Below are 22,500 nucleotides of genomic sequence, written 5' to 3' on the forward strand. Positions count from 1 at the left end.
GGTAAATATACACATTAGTTTTTATGGATAAATGTGCGCTGGGTAAATAGGTTTTATGGATAAATGTGCGATGAGTAAATATACACATTAGTTTTTATGGTTACATGTGCGATGGGTAAATATACATGTGAGTTTTTATGGATAAATGTGCGCTGGGTAAATAGTTTTTATGGATAAATGTGTGATGAGTAAATATATATGTGAGGTTTTTATGGATAAATGTGCGATGGGTAAATATATATATTTTTTATGGATAAGTGTGCGCTGGGTAAATATATAGTTTTTATGGATAAATGTGCGCTGGGTAAATATATAGTTTTTATGGATAAATGTGCGATGTGTAAATATATAGTTTTTATGGATAAATGTGCGCTGGGTAAATATATAGTTTTTATGGATAAATGTGCGCTGGGTAAATATATAGTTTTTATGGATAAATGTGCGCTGGGTAAATATATAGTTTTTATGGATAAATGTGCAATGTGTAAATATATAGTTTTTATGGATAAATGTGCGATGTGTAAATATATAGTTTTTATGGATATATGTGCGCTGGGTAAATATATAGTTTTTATGGATAAATGTGCGCTGGGTAAATATATAGTTTTTATGGATAAATGTGCAATGTGTAAATATATAGTTTTTATGGATAAATGTGCGATGTGTAAATATATAGTTTTTATGGATATATGTGCGCTGGGTAAATATATAGTTTTTATGGATAAATGTGCGCTGGGTAAATATATAGTTTTTATGGATAAATGTGCGATGCGTCCCAGCTGACCGTGTTTTCTTGGTCATATTTTCAGAATCATGCCACTCCACAAATCCTCAAGCCGGGCGTCCCGCTTGGACCCCACCATGATCTCGGCCCCGCTGGGCGACTTCCGCCACACCATGCACATCGGCAGAGGCGGCGACGCCTTCGGGGACACCTCCTTCCTGTCCACGCTGGGCCCCAGCCCGCCCACCTCCGACCCGGCGCCGGCGCCCGTAGACCACGTGACCTTCTACCAAGACCCGCCAACAAGCGAGGACCCCGAGTACTGCGAGTCGGCGTCGTCCTTCGCCTTGGACTTGGATCTGGACCTGGGTCCTTCCATGCTGGGGGACGTGCTGGGCGTGATGGACGGACTGGGCCTGGACACGTTCCGGCCCGAAGGCGACCCGTCGTCTCCCGTCAAACCCCAGCACCACAATCTGCCCAACGGGACCGGCGAGAACCAGACGGGCGACGGCGGAATCAAAGCCAAGCGACCCAAAGTCAGATTCAGCGACAAGCGGGACGAGATCATACGCCGGCCCTCCGAGGAAGACCAGGGTCAGGACTTCCAGGACCAGGAGCCCGTGGAGAGTCCCAGCCCCCCTGAGGAGGCTCCGCCCAGCCCCGCCACGTCTCACGGCTCCGACTGCGACGCGCTGGACAGGAGGAGGCCCAGGAACGGCCAATCAGAGACGGACTCAGAGGACGAGGAGGAAGGGGGGCGGGGCTACACCTTCGAAGACGAGTTCGACGACGAGATCGGCCTATAGGAGGGCGGGGCCACAGTTTGGCAACGGTCATGTGACGCGACTCTGGAAGCGGGAAGAAAACCTTTTTATCTGACAAATACACCAAAGACCCCATGATGTTGTTGACCGTTTATGTTGACATGTTATTATCTCGATCATTTATTTGTGGCGGCCCCACAGGAACGATGCTGGAGCGCCACAAGTACATGTGGTGTGTTCGCCCTGGCTCATAGACATTTTTAACGCACCTGCTCTGCTAGAGCAAAAGATGGGACCGTTTATGTTGACATGTTATCTCAATCATTTATTTGTGGCGGCCCCGCAGGAACGATGCTGGAGCGCCACAAGTACATGTGGTGTGTTCGCCCTTGCTCATAAAGACATTTTTAACGCACCTGCTCTGCTAGAGCAAAAGATGGGACCGTTTATGTTGACATGTTATTATCTCAATCATTTATTTGTGGCGGCCCCGCAGTAATGATGCTGGAGCGCCACAAGTACATGTGGTGTGTTCTCCCTGGCTCAAAGACATTTTAACACACCTGCTCTGCCAGAGCATAAGACAAAATATGGGACTGTTTATGTTGACCTGTTATCTCAATCATTTATTTGTGGCGGCCCCCCAGGAACGATGCTGGAGCGCCACAAGTACATGTGGTGTGTTCGCCCTGTCTCATAAAGACAAGTTAACGCACCTTCTCTGCCAAAGCAAAAGATGGGACCGTTTATGTTGACATGTTATTATCTCAATCATTTATTTGTGGCGGCCCCGCAGTAATGATGCTGGAGCGCCACAAGTACATGTGGTGTGTTCTCCCTGGCTCAAAGACATTTTAACACACCTGCTCTGCCAGAGCATAAGACAAAATATGGGACTGTTTATGTTGACCTGTTATCTCAATCATTTATTTGTGGCGGCCCCCCAGGAACGATGCTGGAGCGCCACAAGTACATGTGGTGTGTTCGCCCTGTCTCATAAAGACAAGTTAACGCACCTTCTCTGCCAAAGCAAAAGATGGGACCGTTTATGTTGACATGTTATTATCTCAATCATTTATTTGTGGCGGCCCCGCAGGAACGATGCTGGAGCGCCACAAGTACATGTGGTGTGTTCGCCCTTGCTCATAAAGACATTTTTAACGCACCTGCTCTGCTAGAGCAAAAGATGGGACCGTTTATGTTGACATGTTATTATCTCAATCATTTATTTGTGGCGGCCCCGCAGTAATGATGCTGGAGCGCCACAAGTACATGTGGTGTGTTCTCCCTGGCTCAAAGACATTTTAACACACCTGCTCTGCCAGAGCATAAGACAAAATATGGGACTGTTTATGTTGACCTGTTATCTCAATCATTTATTTGTGGCGGCCCCCCAGGAACGATGCTGGAGCGCCACAAGTACATGTGGTGTGTTCGCCCTGTCTCATAAAGACAAGTTAACGCACCTTCTCTGCCAAAGCAAAAGATGGGACCGTTTATGTTGACATGTTATTATCTCAATCATTTATTTGTGGCGGCCCCGCAGGAATGATGCTGGAGCGCCACAAGTACATGTGGTGAGTTCGCCCTGGCTCATAAAGACATTTTTAACGCACCTGCTCTGCTAGAGCAAAAGATGGGACCGTATATGTTGACATGTTATTATCTCAATCATTTATTTGTGGCGGCCCCCCAGGAACGATGCTGGAGCGCCACAAGTACATGTGGTGTGTTCGCCCTGTCTCATAAAGACAAGTTAACGCACCTTCTCTGCCAAAGCAAAAGATGGGACCGTTTGTGTTGACATGTTATTATCTCAATCATTTACTTGTGGCGGCCCCGCAGGAATGTTTCTGGAGCACCACAAGTACATGTGGTGTGTTCGCCTTGGCTCAAAGACATTTTAACGCACCTTCTCTGCCAGAGCATAAGACAAAATATGACATGTTATCACCTTAATCATTTATTTGTGGCGGCCCCCCAGGAACGATGCTGGAGCGCCACAAGTACATGTGGTGTGTTCGCCCTGGCTCATAAAGACAAGTTAACGCACCTTCTCTGCCAAAGCAAAAGATGGGACCGTTTATGTTGACATGTTATTATCGCAATCATTTATTTGTGGCAGCCCCGCAGGAACAAAGCTGGAGCGCCACAAGTACATGTGGTGTGTTCGCCCTGGCTCATAAAGACATTTTAACACACCTGCTCTGCCAGAGCATGCGACAAAATATGAGATCGTTTATGTTGACATGTTATCTCAATCATTTACTTGTGGCGGCCCCCCAGGAACGATGCTGGAGCGCCACAAGTACATGTGGTGTGTTCACCCTGGCTCATAAAGACAAGTTAACGCACCTTCTCTGCCAAAGCAAAAGATGGGACCGTTTGTGTTGACATGTTATTATCTCAATCATTTATTTGTGGCGGCCCCGCAGGAATGTTTCTGGAGCGCCACAAGTACATGTGGTGTGTTCGCCTTGGCTCATAAAGACATTTTAACGCACCTTCTCTGCCAGAGCATAAGACAAAATATGACATGTTATCTATCTGGCGGCCCCCCAGGAACGATGCTGGAGCGCCACAAGTACATGTGGTGTGTTCGCCCTGGCTCATAAAGACAAGTTAACGCACCTTCTCTGCCAAAGCAAAAGATGGGACCGTTTATGTTGACATGTTATTATCGCAATCATTTATTTGTGGCGGCCCCGCATGAACGAAGCTGGAGCGCCACAAGTACATGTGGTGTGTTCGCCCTGGCTCATAAAGACATTTTAACGCACCTTCTCTGCCAGAGCATAAGACAAAATATGACATGTTATCATCTTAATCATTTATTTGTGGCGGCCCCCCAGGAACGATGCTGGAGCGCCACAAGTACATGTGGTGTGTTCGCCCTGGCTCATAAAGACAAGTTAACGCACCTTCTCTGCCAAAGCAAAAGATGGGACCGTTTATGTTGACATGTTATGATCGCAATCATTTATTTGTGGCGGCCCCGCAGGAACGAAGCTGGAGCGCCACAAGTACATGTGGTGTGTTCGCCCTGGCTCATAAAGACATTTTAACACACCTGCTCTGCCAGAGCATGCGACAAAATATGAGATCGTTTATGTTGACATGTTATCTCAATCATTTACTTGTGGCGGCCCCCTAGGAACGATGCTGGAGCGCCACAAGTACATGTGGTGTGTTCACCCTGGCTCATAAAGACATTTTAACGCACTTTCTCCGCCAGAGCATGAGACAAAATATGGGACCGTTTATGTTGACATGTTATTATATCAATCATTTATTTGTGGCGGCCCCGCAGGAACGAAGCTGGAGCGCCACAAGTACATGTGGTGTGTTCACCCTGGCTCATAGAGACATTTTAACACACTTGCTCAGCCAGAGCATGAGACAAAATATGACATGTTATTATCTTAATCATTTATTTGTAGCGGCCCCGCAGGAACGAAGCTAGAGCGCCACAAGTACATGTGGTGTGTTCACCCTGGCTCATAAAGACATTTTAACGCACTTTCTCCGCCAGAGCATGAGACAAAATATGGGACCGTTTATGTTGACATGTTATCTCAATCATTTATTTGTGGCGGCCCCGCAGTAACGATGCCGGAGCGCCACAAGTACATGTGGTGTGTTCGCCCTGGCTCATAAAGAAATTTTAACACACCTGCTCTGCCAGAGCATAAGATGAAATATGGGACCGTTAATGTTGACATGTTATCTCAATCATTTATTTGTGGAATGTTGCTGGAGCGCCACAAATAAATGTGGTGTGTTCGCCCTGGCTCATAAAGACATTTTAAGGCACCTGCTCTGCCAGAGCATAAGACGGAGATTATAAGAGGAAACAAGCCACTTTCTAGCACACATCGCTCCTCTCAACTGTTTTTTCCCCCTTTTTGAACATGCGTCACGGCCAATTATGCAGATTCACCCAATTTAGCCCTCAAACTGCTAACAAATGAGTTTTGTGAAGAACTACACACAGCTTCCGAATACGCACACTGCGACTTCCTGTCTCGTGCAAAGTCGGTTTCAAAATAAAAGCACGGCAGCGTTGTTTCCCTCCCAGCCATGAAAAGAAGGATTAGGTGTTAGCGCGACAGAGAAGATAAGATTAGTTGTTAGCGCGGCAGAGAAGATAAGATGATGCACACCTGGAGGGAACACTTTCTGAAACTAGCAGTTAGCACATTTCATTTTACAGTCAGCATCTTTTTTAAATGGATAATGAAAAAAAATAAAAGTCCATTTAAAAAAAATAGTTTTTGGGCCATCAAAGAGCTTTTTACCCCAGTTTTAAAAATAATTACTATTAGTAGAGAAAATATCACTTGGCAAGAATCCACAATCCGATTGGTATCGTCGCACCAAACTTGATCAGGTAGCAACAAGTGACGGCTCGGACAGACAGAAGTGGGAGGAGCTTTTATGTCACTTTATGTCGCTTTATGTCGCTAAATGAGACAAAAGTTGAAGTTTGGGATCATTTTAGTATTATGGCAACTAGCATGCTAACATTTCATGCTAGCTTTTTTTTTTAGATAATTTTGTATGTTTAAACCTACAAATCATGGATTTAAATACTTGGTGCCATCTTAAAAGTATGCTAGCTTTTTTTAAAAAAAACTAATTTTGAATGTTTAAAGCTACAAATCAAGGATTTGAATACTTGGCGCCATCTTAAAAGTATGCTAACGTTTATTCGAGCTTTTTTGAGCTAATTTTGAATGTTTAAACCTACAAATCTTGGATTTGAAAACTTGGCGCCATCTTAAAAGTATGTTAACTTTCAATGCTAGCTTTTTAGATAATTTTGTATGTTTAAAGCTACAAATGATGGATTTGAATACTTGGTGCCATCGTATAAGTATGCTAACGTTTATTCCAGTTTTTTTAGATAATTTTGTATGTTTAAAGCTACAAGTCAAGGATTCGTATACTTTGCGGCATTTCAAAGGTATGCTAACATTAAATGCTCACTTTTTTTATTTTTTTATTTTGTTACTAATTTTGAATGTTTAAGCCTACAACCCATGGATTTAAATACTTGGCGCCATCTTAAAAGTATGCTAACTTTTATTCTGTTTTTTTTGTTTTAGATAATTTTGTATGTTTAAACCTACAAGTCAAGGATTTGAATACTTTGCGGCATCTTAAAAGTATGCTAACTTTTAGTGTTAGCTTTTGAGGTAATTTTGTATGTTTAAACCTACAAATCATGGCTTTTAATACTTGGCGCATCTTAAAAGTATGCTAGCTTTTGAGCTAATGTATGTTTGCACCTACAACTCATGGATTCTAATACTTTGCACCATCTTAAAAGTATGCTAACTTTTGAGGTAATTTTGAATGTTTAAACCTACAAATCATGGATTTTTAATACTTTGCGGCATCTTAAAAGTATGCTAACTTTTAATGCGAGCTTTTGAGCTAATTTTGTATGTTTAAAGCTACAAATGATGGATTTGAATACTTGGCGCCATCGTATAAGTATGCTAACGTTTATTCTAGCTTTTTTAGATAATTTTGTATGTTTAAAGCTACAAGTCAAGGATTCGTATACTTTGCGGCATCTTAAACGTATGCTAACATTAAATGCTCACTTTTTTTTTTTTTTTTTTACTAATTTTGAATGTTTAAGCCTACAACCCATGGATTTAAATACTTGGCGCCATCTTAAAAGTATGCTAACTTTTATTCTGTTTTTTTTGTTTTAGATAATTTTGTATGTTTAAACCTACAAATCATGGCTTTTAAAACTTGGCGCATCTTAAAAGTATGCTAGCTTTTGAGCTAATGTATGTTTGCACCTACAACTCACGGATTCTAATACTTTGCACCATCTTAAAAGTATGCTAACTTTTGAGGTAATTTTGAATGTTTAAACCTACAAATCATGGATTTTTAATACTTTGCGGCATCTTAAAAGTATGCTAACTTTTAATGCGAGCTTTTGAGCTAATTTTGAATGTTTAAACATACAAATCATGGCTTTTGATACTTGGCGCATCTTAAAAGTATGCTAACTTTTGAGGTAATTTTGAATATTTAAACCTACAAATCTTGGATTGGAAAACTTAGTGCCATCTTAAAAGTATGCTAACTTTCAATGCTAGCGTTTTAGATAATTTTGTATGTTTAAAGCTACAAATGATGGATTTGAATACTTGGCGCCATCGTATAAGTATGCTAACGTTTATTCTAGCTGTTTTAGATCATTTTGTATGTTTAAAGCTACAAGTCAAGGATTCGTATACTTTGCGGCATCTTAAAGGTATGCTAACATTAAATGCTAGCTTTTTTTATTTTTTTTTACTAATTTTGAATGTTTAAACCTACAACCCATGGATTTAAATACTTGGCGCCATCTTAAAAGTATGCTAACTTTTATTCTAGTTTGTTTTGTTTTAAATAATTTTGTATGTTTAAACCTACAAGTCAAGGATTCGAATACTTTGCGGCATCTTAAAAGTATGCTAACTTTTAATGTTAGCTTTTGAGCTAATTTTGAATGTTTACCGGTAATCCTACAAATCATGGCTTTTAATACTTGGCGCATCTTAAAAGTATGCTAGCTTTTGAGGTAATTTTGAATGTTTAAACCTACAAATCATGGATTTTTAATACTTTGCGGCATCTTAAAAGTATGCAAACTTTTAATGCGAGCTTTTGAGCTAATTTTGAATGTTTAAACATACAAATCATGGCTTCTGATATATCTTAAAAGTATGCTAACTTTTGAGGTAATTTTGAATATTTAAACCTACAAATCTTGGATTGGAAAATTTTGTGCCATCTTAAAAGTATGCTAACTTTCAATGCTAGCGTTTTAGATAATTTGGTATGTTTAAAGCTACAAATGATAGATTTGAATACTCGGTGCCATCGTATAAGTATGCTAACGTTTATTCTAGCTTTTTTAGATAATTTTGTATGTTTAAAGCTACAAGTCAAGGATTCGTATACTTTGCGGCATCTTTAAGGTATGCTAAAATTAAATGCTAACTTTTTTTTTTTTTTTTTACTAATTTTGAATGTTTAAGCCTACAACCCATGGATTTAAATACTTGGCGCCATCTTAAAAGTATGCTAACTTTTATTCTAGTTTGTTGGTTTTTTTTAGATAATTTTGTATATTTAAACCTACAAGTCAAGGATTCGAATACTTTGCGGCATCTTAAAAGTATGCTAACTTTTAATGTTAGCTTTTGAGCTAATTTTGAATGTTTAAACCTACAAATCATGGCTTTTGATACTTGGCACATCTTAAAAGTATGCTAGCTTTTGAGCTAATGTTGTATGTTTGAACCTACAACTCATGGATTCTAATACTTTGCGCCATCTCAAAAGTATGCTAACTTTTGAGATAATTTTGAATGTTTAAACATACAAATCATGGATGTTTAATACTTTGCGGCATCTTAAAAGTATGCTAACTTTTATTCTAGTTTTTTTTTTTTTAGATAATTTTGTATGTTTAAACCTACAAGTCAAGGATTCGAATACTTTGCGGCATCTTAAAAGTATGCTAACTTTTAATGTTAGCTTTTGAGCTAATTTTGAATGTTTAAACCTACAAATCATGGCTTTTAATACTAGCCGCATCTTAAAAGTATGCTAACTTTTGAGCTAATGTATGTTTGAACCTACAACTCATGGATTCTAATACTTTGCGGCATCTTAAAAGTATGCTAACATTTAATGGGAGCTTTTGAGCTAATTTTGTATATTTAAACCTACAAATCTTGGATTTGAAAACTTGGCACCATCTTAAAAGTATGCTAGCTTTTGAGCTAATGTATGTTTGAACCTACAACTCATGGATTTTGATACTTTGCGGCATCTTAAAAGTATGCTAACTGTTAATGCTAGCTTTTTAGATAATTTTGAATGTTTAAACCTACAAATCATGGCTTTTGATACTTGGTGCATCTTAAAAGTATGCTAGCTTTTGAGCTAATATATGTTTGCACCTACAACTCATGGATTTTAATACTTTGCACCATCTCAAAAGTATGCTAACTTTTGAGGTAATTTTGAATGTTTAAACATACAAATCATGGATTTTTAATACTTTGCGGCATCTTAAAAGTATGCTAGCTTTTGAGGTAATTTTGAATGTTTAAACCTACAAATCATGGATGTTTAATACTTTGCGCCATCTCAAAAGTATGCTAGCTTTTTAGATAATTTTGAATGTTTAAACATACTAATCATGGATTTTTAATACTTTGCGGCATCTTAAAAGTATGCTAGCTTTTTAGATAATTTTGAATGTTTAAACCTACAAATGATGGCTTTTGATACTTGGCACATCTCAAAAGTATGCTAGCTTTTTAGATAATTTTGAATGTTTAAACATACAAATCATGGATGTTTAATACTTTGCGGCATCTTAAAAGTATGCTAGCTTTTGAGGTAATTTTGAATGTTTAAACATACAAATCATGGATGTTTAATACTTTGCGGCATCTTAAAAGTATGTTAACTTTTAATGCTAGCTTTTGAGATAATTTTGAATGTTTAAACATACAAATCATGGTTTTTGATACTCGGCACATCTTAAAAGTATGCTAGCTTTTGAGCTAATGTTGTATGTTTGAACCTACAACTCATGGATTCTAATACTTTGCGCCATCTCAAAAGTATGCTAGCTTTTTAGATAATTTTGAATGTTTAAACATACAAATCATGGATGTTTAATACTTTGCGGCATCTTAAAAGTATGCTAACTTTTAATGCTAGCTTTTGAGATAATTTTGAATGTTTAAACCTACAAATCATGGCTTTTGATACTTGGTGCCATCTTAAAAGTATGCCGGCCTCGATGGATCCCAGGCCGCAGACCCATAAAAACGTCTGTGGGAATTTTCTAATTGTAATATTATAGCAACAACAACAACAACGATAATTTGACCAGAATCATATTTTTCATCACACGTATTCATTTCAGACCAAAACTATTTAGTTTGCCGGTCTGTTGTAGTGACTCTTGGCAGCCAGCAGATGGCGGCGTGACGACACACCACATAAATGGGGTATCATTGTACCGCTGGCTCAGGACTGACTAGCACAGTTCCGCTTTGAGTCAACGTTGACGGGCGTTTAGGCGGACGTCAACATAAACGGGTTCCCTGGTCTGTTTTGTGTTGTCAGTGAGAAGTTGCAAGCCTGTGAACCTTCATGATTCTCTGTACTCTTATTGCATGTTTACATCTCATCTTTGTCCCATTCCATGTCTGACTATGGGAACTTCTCTGGATCAGATCCACTTGCAGTTCTCACGGTCATAGTTCTGCATGTTCCTCATCAAGTACCAAAGCTTTTTTTTCTTTTGGGGCTTTCAGGCTGGAAACAAAAATGCTGAGACAATCAAATATTCAACGAGTTGTTTTCCCAATCATGCTGTAAAAATGGTGACATTTGGGTCCAACTTGCTGGCTGAAATGCAGTTCATGTCCTGTGGTTTACAATAAAAACTATATTTGGGAATATTTGGCATCACTGATCGATCACACGTCAAGGAGCTAAAATAGCTAACATGCTAACTTTCAGCCTACATCAAGTACCAAAATACATGACTGAGGTGTATACCAACCAAATTAGCTAACAGTTTACGTCAAGTACCAAAATATATGACTGAGGTGTAGGCCATACCTTCAAAATTAGATGACAAAAAAAAGCTACTTTGCTAACATTAGCAAGGAGCGTTTTGACAGTTTGCAGCTGTCAAGTCAAAATACAGTAAGTAGTTAGCATGCTAACAGCTAGCCTACACCAAGTACCAAAATATATGACTGAGGTGTATACCAACCAAATTAGTTAAGCTAGCTAACATGCGGTTAGCATGCTAACAGCTAGCCTACATCAAGTACCAAAATATAAGACTGAGGTGTATACCAACGAAATTAGCTAACATGCTAACAGCTAGTTTACGTCAAGTACCAAAATAATTGACTGAGGCGTAGGCCATACCTCTAAAATTAGATGACAAAAAAAAGCTACTTTGCTAACATTAGCATGGTAACATTAGCAAGGAGCATTTTGACTATGTTTGCAGCTGCCGAGTCAAAATACAGTAAGTAGTTAGCATGCTAACAGTTAGCCTACATCGAGTACCAAAATATAAGACTGCGGTGTATACCAACCAAATTAGCTAAGCTAGCTAACATGCGGTTAGCATGCTAACAGGTAGCTTACGTCAAGTACCAAAATATATGACTGAGGCGTAGGCTATACCTCCAAAATAAGATGAAAGCTACTTTGCTAACATTAACATGGTAACATTAGCAAGGAGCATTTTGACTATGGTACATATTCAACTTCCGAGTCAAAATACAGTAAGTAGTTAGCATGCTAAAAGTTAGCCTACATCAAGTACCAAAATACATGACTTGGGTGTATACCAATTAAATTAGCCAAGCTAGCTAACATACTAACAGCTAGTTTACGTCAAGTACCAAAATATGTGACCGAAGTGTAGGCCATACCTCTAAAATTAGATGAGGAAAAAAAGCTACTTTGCTACGGTACGTTTTCAGCTGCCAAGTCAAAATACAGTAAGTAGTTAGCATGCTAAAAGTTAGCCTACATCAAGTACCAAAATACATGACTTGGGTGTATACCAATTAAATTAGCTAAGCTAGCTAACATACTAACAGTTAGTTTACGTCAAGTACCAAAATATTTGACTGAGGCGTAGGCCATACCTCTAAAACTAGATGAGGAAAAAAAGCTACTTTGCTAACATTAGCATGGTAACATTAGCAAGGAGCATTTTGACTATGGTACATATTCAACTGCCAAGTCAAAATACAGTAAGTAGTTAGCATGCTAACAGTTAGCCTACATCAAGTACCAAAATGCATGACAGAGGTGTATACCAATGAAATTAGCTAAGCTAGCTAACATGCTTACGTCAACTACCAAAATATATGACTGAGGTGTAGGCTATACCTGCAAAATTAGCTACCACGCTGACGTTAGCATGGTCACATTAGCTAGGAGCATTTTGACTTTGGTGCGTTTTCAACGGCTACAGTTTTCATCTGATTCATACGGTTCACCAATAAAAACGCTTGCTAGCATTAGCATGTTAGCATTTTTCATTTAAAGTATAAACTTCCGTATCAAGGATTTCCACACTTTTTTAGCACATTTCCAACATTTCTTAACCGTTTCAAATTGTTCCAAAGTCAAAATGCTCCTTGCTAATGTTACCATGCTAACATAAGTGCGGTAGCTTTTTGGTCATCTAATTTTCCAGGTATAGCCTACAGGCTGACTGTTAGCATGCTAACAGCATGTGCCAAGAAGCAAAATACGTGACCGAGATAGGTGCATACTGACAAAATTAGCTAAAATTGCTAACATAAATGTTTTGATTCAGATAAAAAAATTTCTTTAGTCGAAATGCTCTTAGCTAATGCTACCTTGCTAGCGCTAATTTTACAGATATAGCCTAACGACACCTCAGTCACATTTGTTTTGCTACTTGACGTAAGCTAACTGTTAGCATGCTCACGTTAGCATGTTGGCTATTTTAACTTTGGAAGGGTTTGATAAATGCGAAAGTTTGAAAAATGTATTTCAAATGGGAAGAAAAATCCTGGTAAAAGGTGGAACTCCTGGAAATGTTGAAAGTTGAGGACTAGACCCAAATAATAGCCCAGGTGTGGCGAAGGAGACCAACGTTTTGGTAGGTCACTGCTTTGAATCGGATGAAAAATGTGGGCGCTGAAAACGTTTGGTCAAAATGCTCCTTGCTAACGTGGCCATGCTAACGTTAGCATGGTGGCTAATCTTGCAGGTGTAGCCTACTGTCATATATCTGTGTACTTGACATAGGCTAACTGTTAGCGTGTTAGCTCATTTCAAACTCTGCTACTCGACACGTGCTGTTAGCATGCTAAAGTTAGCATGACCGCGCCGAAATATAGCATGGAGTGTGCACTTTGAAGGTAGACGAGTACGAGCCTTTCCCCATAGTACTTGCTTTTATTTGTGGCGGTACTTCAAAGACGTGTGTGGACTTATGGACAGATGGGTAGAAAAGTGAAGTATGTCATGTACATGTAGTACTGCGGTAGTACTGCGGTAGTACTGCGGTAGCACCTGTAGTACTGTGGTAGCACCTGTGGTACGGCGGCCGTTCCTGTAGTACTGCGGTAGTACTGCGGTAATACCTGTAGTACGGCGGTAGTACTTGTAGTACTGCGGTAGTACTGCGGTAATACCTGTAGTACGGCGGTAGCAACTGTAGTACGGTGGTAGTACGGTGGTAGTACCTGTAGTACGGCGGTAGTACCTGTAGTAGTATCTGTGGTACTGCGGTAGTACGTGTAGTACCGCGGTAATACCTGTAGTACGGCGGTAGTACTTGTAGTACTGCGGTAATACCTGTAGTACGGCGGTAGAACCTGTAGTACGGCGGTAGTAGTGGTACTAGACAGAGATGGTCCTGAAGACGTTGAACCCAGAGAGGGCGGTGGAGACCAGGACACCAGGGACTTGGGGGTGCCAGTGGATCTCCTTGATGTCAGACTGTCCCTGGTGCAGGAAGAGCAGCTGGGGGGGCAGACCATGCAGGTCCTGCACCTTGGTGTCACATGACTGCACCTTGGTGTCACATGACTCCACCGACAGATCCCACTGGCTGACCACGTCGTCGGCGCCGGACGCGGCGAACACGCCGGGGTCGGCCGGGCTCCACTCCACTGAGGTGATGGGGGCGCCGTGCTGCTTGAAGGTGGCCACGGGCCTGCCCGTCTGCGGAGTCAGAGGGTGGAGTCAGAGGGTGGAGTCAGAGGGCAGAGTCAGAGGGCGGAGTCAGAGGGCGGAGTCAGATTGGACAGGCTGGTGTTTACATTGCTGGATCAGAACCAGATCTGGATTCCACTCTCTGACTCATGTTGCATTGTTTATTCAGGTATCAGAAGACACCTTCAATCCATGTTGATCTGGATCAGATCTGGATTCATTGACACTACACGGTTTCACACTCACTGCTTTCTGATCCAGATTACTCAAATAAGAACTACCTAGAACTGTTTGAAGAAAATATCAACTTGAATACCAGATTGACGATATCTTCTTTTCAGGGCCGATACTGATTATTAGTAGTGAAGTAGGTCGATACCAATACTCATTATTAGAAGTGAAGTAGGTCGATACCAATATTGATTATTAGAAGTGAAGTAGGTCAATACCAATATTGATTATTAGTAGTGAAGTAGGTCGATACCAATATTCATTATTAGAAGGAAAGTAGGTCGATAACCAATATTGATTATTAGTAGTGAAGTAGGTCGATACCAATATTGATTAGAAGTGAAATAGATCGATACCAATATTGATTGTTAGAAGAGAAGTAGGTCGATACCAATATTGATTATTAGAAGTGAAGTAGGTTGATACCAATATTGACTATTAGAAGTGAAGTAGGTCGATACCAATATTGACTATTAGAAGTGAAGTAGGTCGATACCAATATTGATTAGAAGTGAAGTAGATCGATACCAATATTGATTGTTTGAAGGGAAGTAGGTCGGTACCAATATTGATTATTAGAAGTGAAGTAGGTTGATACCAATATTGACTATTAGTAGTGAAGTAGGTCGATACCAATATTCATTATTAGAAGTGAAGTAAGTCGATACCAATATTGATTATTAGAAGGAAAGTAGGTCAATAACCAATATTGAATACTAGTAGTGAAGTAGGCAGATACCAATATTGATTATTAGAAGGGAAGTAGGTCTATACCAATATTGATTATTAGTAGTGAAGTAGGTTGATACCAATATTGATTATTAGATAGAAAGTAGGTCGAGAACCAATATTGATTATTAGTAGTGAAGTAGGTCGATACCCATCCATCCATCCATTTTCTACCGCTTATTCCCTTCGGGGTCGCGGGGGGCACTGGAGCCTATCTCAGCTACAATCGGGCGGAAGGCGGGGTACCCCCTGGACAAGTCGCCACCTCATCGATACCAATATTTATTATTAGGATAGTAGATCGATACAAATATTGATTATTATAAGGGACCGTTATTAGTTGTAAAGTAGGCTGATACCAAATTTTTTATTGTTAGTAGTGAAGTAGGCCGATACCAATATTGTTAGTAGTGAAGTATGACGATACCAATATTGTTAGTAGTGAAATAGGCTGATACCAACATTGTTGGTAGGGAAGTAGGCCGATACCAACATTGTTGGTAGGGAAGTATGCCGATACCAACATTGTTAGTAGTGAAGTAGGCCGATACCAACATTGTTAGTAGTGAAGTAGGCCGATACCAACATTGTTGGTAGGGAAGTAGGCTGATACCAACACTGTTAGTAGTAAAAATTGGCCGATACCAACATTGTTAGTAGTGAAGTAGGCCGATACCAACATTGTTAGTAGTGAAGTAGGCCGATACCAACATTGTTAGTAGTGAAGTAGGCCGATACCAACATTGTTAGTAGTGAAATAGGCCGATACCAACATTGTTGGTAGGGAAGTAGGTCGATACCAACATTGTTGGTAGGGAAGTATACCGATACCAACATTGTTAGTAGTGAAGTAGGCCGATACCAACATTGTTAGTAGTGAAGTAGGCCGATACCAACATTGTTGGTAGGGAAGTAGGCCGATACCAACATTGTTAGTAGTGAAGTAAGCCGATACCAACACTGTTAGTAGTAAAAATTGGCCGATACCAACATTGTTAGTAGTGAAGTAGGCCGATACCAACATTGTTAGTAGTGAAGTAGGCCGATACCAACATTGTTAGTAGTGAAGTAGACCGATACCAACGCTGTTAGTAGTGAAGTATGCCGATACCAACATTGTTAGTAGTGAAGTAGGCCGATACCAATATTGTTAGTAGTGAAATAGGCTGATACCAACATTGTTGGTAGGGAAGTAGGCCGATACCAACATTGTTGGTAGGGAAGTAGGCCGATACCAACATTGTTAGGAGTGAAGTAGGCTGATAACTGATATTGACGAGGAAAGAGCAGTGTGTTGTTACCTTCAATGTTAATAATCTAACAATGTTATGCAGAGGTATTGTTATATAAATGCTAAATAAAAAGAGAATACAACAAATCCTTTTCAACTTATATTCAATTGAATAGACTGCAAAGACAAGATATTTCATGTTCACACTGAGAAACTTCTTTTTTATTCTAATCCAAAAGCTGTATGTACCTTTCAGGATTAATGGTGCCTTCACAGATGTGTAAGTTACCCATGTCTTGGCCACTAATACACCCCCATACCATCACACATGCTGCCTTTTACACTTTCACCCTAGAACAATCCGGATGGTTCTTTTCCTCTTTGGTCCGGAGGACACGACGTCCACAGTTTCCAAAAACAATTTGAAATGTGGACTTGTCAGACCACAGAACACTTTTCCACTTTGTATCAGTCCATCTTAGATGAGCTCGGGCCCAGCGAAGCGTTTCTGGGTGTTGTTGATAAATGGCTTTGACTTTGGCTTTGCATAGTAGAGTTTTAACTTGCACTTACAGATGTAGCGACCAATTGTAGTTACCGACAGTGGTTTTCTGGAGTGTTCCTGAGTCCATGTGGTGATATCCTTTACACACTGATGTGGCTTTTTGATGCAGTACCGCCTGAGGGATCCACGGTGTGTAATATCATGGCTTACGTGCAGTGATTTCTCCAGATTCTCTGAACCCTTTGATGATATTACGGAGCGTAGATGGTGAAATCCCTAAATTCCTTGTTGAGAAATGTTGTTCTTAAACAATTTGCTCAGGCATTTGTTGACAAAGTGGTGACCCTCGCCCCGTCCTTGTTTGTGAACGACTGAGCATTTCATGTAATCTACTTTTATACCCAATCATGGCACCCACCTGTTCCCAATTAGCCTGTTCACCTGTGGGATGTTCCAAATAAGTCTTTGATGAGCATTCCTCAACTTTATCACTCTTTTTTGCCACTTGTGCCAGCTTTTTTCAAACATGTCGCAAGCTTCAAATTCCAAATGAGCTAATATTTGCAAAAAATAAAGTTTCTCAGTGTGAACATGAAATATCTTGTCTTTGCAGTCTATTCAATTGAATATAAGTTGAAAAGGATTTGTTGTATTCTCTTTTTATTTACCATTTACACAACGTGACAACTTCACTGCTTTTGTACAAGTGACAGTTCAGTGACAGGGAAACTAGTCAATAGTCTGGTCTTGTTTACAACTGGAGTTACTATGTCTACACTGTACAAGTATCCATAGTAGATATCAGAGTGGTATTGGTATTAGACTGGTGACCATGTTACCTTAAACTGCCGCAGGTCCCACACTTTGAGGAGTCCGTCATCCCCCCCCGACAGGAGGAAGGGCTCCGTTCTGTTCCAGCTGATGACGTTGATGTCTGACGCGTGCGCCTCATTGGCTGCCAGCATGGAGTTGGGCGGGGCTCGGATGTCCCAAACGCGGATGGAGCAATCCACGGAGCAGGAAGCAAACACCTGAAACGAAGCCCCGCCGTCATTTCTGGACGCAAGGTTTGGTTCCCGGCGCAGGACTAAGTACCGTGGCTTCCGTGGGCGACCACTGCAGGTCCTCCACGGACTTGCTGTGGGAACTGAAGGGCCGCTGGTCGATACGCCAGGAAGCTCCGCCCTCCTGCGGCTCCCACATGTGGATGTTCTTCTTGCAGTCGCCGCTGACAAGACGACCTGCGGGCACAAACACGTTTCCTCACAGTCACAATCTTCTTTTGAGTCAGGTTGGATTTTTAGTGTGTGTGGATCTACACCTGACATCCACTGTAATGATACCAAGTATAATGGCGTATCTAGTCTATGATTACATCCATATTTTTTTTTTATCGTCACACAATCTTTAATCCTTAAAAAAAAAATTAATATTATGTTTATAAAGCCAGTAAATACGTCCCTGGACACATGAGGACTTTGAATATGACCAATGTATGATCCTGTAACTACTTGGTATCGCATCGATAACTAAATATGTGGTATCCTCCAAAACTAATGTACGTAAAGTATCAAAGAAGAGAAGAATAAGTGATTATTACATTTGAACAGAAGTGTACGGTAGATAGTACATGTTAAAAACAAAGTAAGTTTCTTACAAGTATCATTATCACTGGAGGACGAGGAATAGCTAAACATGCTTCACTACACACCGTAGGAGGATACAATAGCTCACCACCGTCACAATGTAAACAAATGCCATGGGTGGATCTACACCTGGCATCCACTGTAATGATACCAAGTACAAGAGTGTATCTAATCGATACTACTATGATTACATCAATATTTTTTTGCATCACAAAATCTTTTTTCCTTTTTAAAAAAACAACAACATATGTTTATAAAGTCAGTAAATATGTCCCTGGACACATGAGGACTTTGAATATGACCAATGTATGATCCTGTAAATACTTGGTATCGGATCATCCAAAACTAATAAAGTATCAAAGAAGAGAAGAATAAGGGATTATTACATTTTAACAGAAGTGTAGATAGAACATGTTAAAATAGAAAATAAGCAGATATTAACAGTAAATGAACAAGTAGATTAATAATCAATTTTTACAGTTTGTCCTTTATAATGTAGACAAAATAATAGAATGACACAATATGTTATGCTAGGTTCACACCAACGGCGCTTTGACGGCGCTTTAAAGCGGCATGCAAAGCGGCATGCAAAGCGGCGTTAAAGCGTAACAAAGCCTGATTAAAGCGTGAGGGTCCTAATGGATCGTGGGAAAGCTTGTAGTGAAGCGGGACATGCGGCAAGTTCGCCAAAATTTTTTAAACGGTTTAAAAATATTCTGCGCTCTGTCAAGAATGGAATAAAGCGCCGAGAGAGTGACAAAGCCTGACAAAGCTTGACTCAAAGCATAGGAAAGCTTAACAGATCTTGGTTCAAAGCGCAATAGGAAGTGACTGTGATATTGACTAGTGACATTGAAACTTTATGTAAAACCAACACAGGATTACAAATCCATTCTCTTTTGCATCATTGCCTTTTTTATACGATGATCATTGTTTCTGTACTTCTGCTGTTTGATGTTGCAGTTTGACATTACTGTCTATCATTTTTCTGTATGAAAATGTTAATAATAAAGAAAATATGTTACGTTTAAAAGAAATGCCTTTTATTGTTGTCAACTAGCATAAGAAATCAAAGATAGATATTTATTAAGATGACAAAGAAATAAAAGAAATGAAGATATAAAACATAACGAAAAAAAAAGAGAAATTAAAAAAATAAATGAATATAAAAAATAAAAGAAATGCCTTTTATTATTGTCAACTAGCATAAGAAATGAAAGACATATTTATTAAGATGACAAAGAAATAAAAGAAATGAAGATATAAAACATAATATAACGAAAAAAAAGAGAAATTGAAAAAATAAATGAATATAAAAAATAAAAGAAATGCCTTTTATTATTGTCAACTAGCATAAGAAATGAAAGAGATATTTATTAAGATGACAAAGAAATAAAAGAAATGAAGATATAAAACATAATAAATAATAAACATAATAACGGAAAAAAGAGAAATTGAAAAAATAAATGAATATAAAAAATGTGTGGAAAACAGTATACTGAGTTTTTCACATTTTTTTCTTATTTTTGTTGTAACAATGCACAACAGAGCTTGATAATCGTGTCAGAGCCTGATTTAAAGCGTCAGGATCGCATCAAAGCGTAATAAAGTTCAATAAAGTGTAATAAAACGTATCAAAGCGTGATTTAAAGCGTATCAAAGCTGGATCAAAGCTGCATCAAATCGTGAGGAACGGTAACAAAGCGGCAACTAATTCGTATCAGAGCGTATCAGAGTGTATCAAAGCATAACATTACTTCGGAGATCGGGATATTCGTGGAAAAATGTACAAAAATGACGACGCTTTGCTCGCCGCTTTAAAGCGCGGCAAGCGCCGTTGGTGTGAACCAGGCATTACTGCATACGTCAGCAGACTAATTAGGAGTCTTTGTTTGTTTACTTACTACTAAAAGACAAGTTGTCTAGTATGTTCACTATTTTATTTAGGGACTAAATGGCAATAATAAACATTTGTTTCATGTACACTAACATTGTTTGTTAAAATAAAGCCAATAATGCAATTTTTTTTGTGGTCCCCTTTATTTACAAAAGTACCGAAAATTATCTAAATACATTTTGGCACCGGTACTAAAATATTGGTATCGGACCAAACCTAATACGTATGATGGATATATTTAATATAATGAATATAACTGGACATGTGAAAGTTCAACTCTTACCTAGTTTACTTCTGTGATGACCTTCTAAAAGTTTTGTATCAATCAGAAATTTTAGGCAGCTAGAATGCAGCAAACATGGATAAGTGTGGAGAGAGTGTTTTATATATTTCCCATCATGCACTACATTAGGTTGTGTTATGTGTGTTGGCGTTTATCTTAGATGCAGTTTTTTTTAAGAAATGTCCGATAATATCGGACTGCCGATATTATCGGCCGATAAATGCTTTAAAATGTAATATCGGAAATTATCGGTATCAAAAAGTAAAACGTATGACTTTTTAAAAGGCGGCTGTGTACACGGACGTAGGGAGAAGTACCGAGCGCCAATAAACCTTAAAGGCACTGCCTTTGCGTGCCGGCCCAGTCACATAATATCTACGGCTTTTCACACACACAAGTGAATGCGAGGCAAACTTGGTCAACAGCCATACAGGTCACACTGAGGGTGGTCGAATAAAGAAGTTTAACACTGTTACAAATATGTGGCTCACTGTGAACCCACACCAAACAAGAATGACAAACACATTTCGGAGAACATCCGCACCGTAACACAACAGAACAAATACCCAGAACCCCTTGCAGCACGAACTCTTCCAGGACGCTACAATATACACCCCCGCCCCCACACACCTCAACCCCGCCCCCTCCAACCCCGCCCACCTCAATCTCCTCATGCTCTCTCAGGGAGAGCATGTCCCAAATTCCAAGCTGCTGTTTTGAGGCATGTTAAAAAAAAATAATGCACTTTGTGACTTCAATAATAAATATGGCAGTGCCATGTTGGCATTTTTATCCATAACTTAAGTTGATTTTAGAGATGTCCGATAATATCGGCCTGCTGATATTATCGGCCGATATATGCGTTAAAATGTAATATCGGAAATTATCGGTATCGGTTTTTTTATTATCGGTATCGTTATATATATTTTTTTTTATTAAATCAACATAAAAAACACAAGATACACTTACAATTAGTGCACCAACCCAAAAAACCTCCCTCCCCCATTTACACTCATTCACACAAAAGGGTTGTTTCTTTCTGTTATTAATATTCTGGTTCCTACATTATATATCAATATATATCAATACAGTCTGCAAGGGATACAGTCTGTAAGCACACATGATTGTGCGTGCTGCTGGTCCACTAATAGTACTAACCTTTAACAGTTAATTTTACTAATTTTCATTCATTACTAGTTTCTATGTAACTGTTTTTATATTGTTGTACTTTCTTTTTTATTCAAGAAAATGTTTTTAATTTATTCATCTTATTTAACTATTTTTTTTAAAAAGTACCTTATCTTCACCATATCTGGTTGTCCAAATTAGGCATAATAATGTGTTAATTCCACGACTGCATATATCGGTTGATATCGGTATCGGTAATTAAAGAGTCGGACAATATCGGAATATCGGATATCGGCAAAAAGCCATTATCGGACATCCCTAGTTGATTTATTTTGGAAAATCTTGTTACATTGTTTAATGCATCCAGCGGGGCATCACAACAAAATTCGGCATAATAATGTGGTAATTTCACGACTGTATATATCGGTATCGCTTGATATCAGAATCGGTAATTAAGAGTTGGACACTATCGGAATATCGGATATCGGCAAAAAAGCCATTATCGGACATCTCTATTTTTTTTTTTTTTTTTGCACCATGACAAGGGAAGGTTGTTTGGATTGTGTGATTAAAGTAAATGCTGTGCTATTA

General features: G+C 39.3%; 2 protein-coding genes across 5 annotated transcripts in view; one reads left to right on the forward strand and one right to left on the reverse strand.

The window, feature by feature from the left end:
- The window catches only part of cdc42ep5 (CDC42 effector protein (Rho GTPase binding) 5), a 15,371-nt gene extending 13,130 nt beyond the window's left edge, over nucleotides 1-2,241 (forward strand). Inside the window, exon 2 of the mRNA XM_062064119.1 lies at nucleotides 810-2,241. Coding sequence (XP_061920103.1) covers nucleotides 814-1,533 — 720 coding nt within the window. The 5' untranslated portion in view covers nucleotides 810-813 and the 3' untranslated portion in view covers nucleotides 1,534-2,241. The remainder of the gene's footprint in view (nucleotides 1-809) is intronic.
- Nucleotides 2,242-12,108: 9,867 nt separating this feature from the next.
- The window catches only part of grwd1 (glutamate-rich WD repeat containing 1), a 27,366-nt gene continuing 16,974 nt past the window's right edge, over nucleotides 12,109-22,500 (reverse strand). Inside the window, exons 5-8 of one of the 4 annotated variants that reach the window (XR_009827718.1) lie at nucleotides 18,051-18,196; nucleotides 17,795-17,986; nucleotides 13,880-14,268; nucleotides 12,111-13,736 (exon numbers count right to left, since the gene is read on the reverse strand). Coding sequence is in view for 3 of the 4 variants with exons in the window: in XM_062062511.1 (XP_061918495.1) it covers nucleotides 13,945-14,268; nucleotides 17,795-17,986; nucleotides 18,051-18,196 (662 nt within the window). In the remaining variant the exon portion in view is untranslated. Of the gene's footprint in view, nucleotides 14,269-17,794; nucleotides 17,987-18,050; nucleotides 18,197-22,500 lie in introns of all 4 variants that reach the window. The other 3 variants (XM_062062513.1, XM_062062512.1, XM_062062511.1) reach the window with 3 other exon arrangements.

The sequence above is a fragment of the Entelurus aequoreus genome, linkage group LG11, assembly GCF_033978785.1.
Source record: "Entelurus aequoreus isolate RoL-2023_Sb linkage group LG11, RoL_Eaeq_v1.1, whole genome shotgun sequence".
Lineage (NCBI taxonomy): Eukaryota > Metazoa > Chordata > Actinopteri > Syngnathiformes > Syngnathidae > Entelurus > Entelurus aequoreus.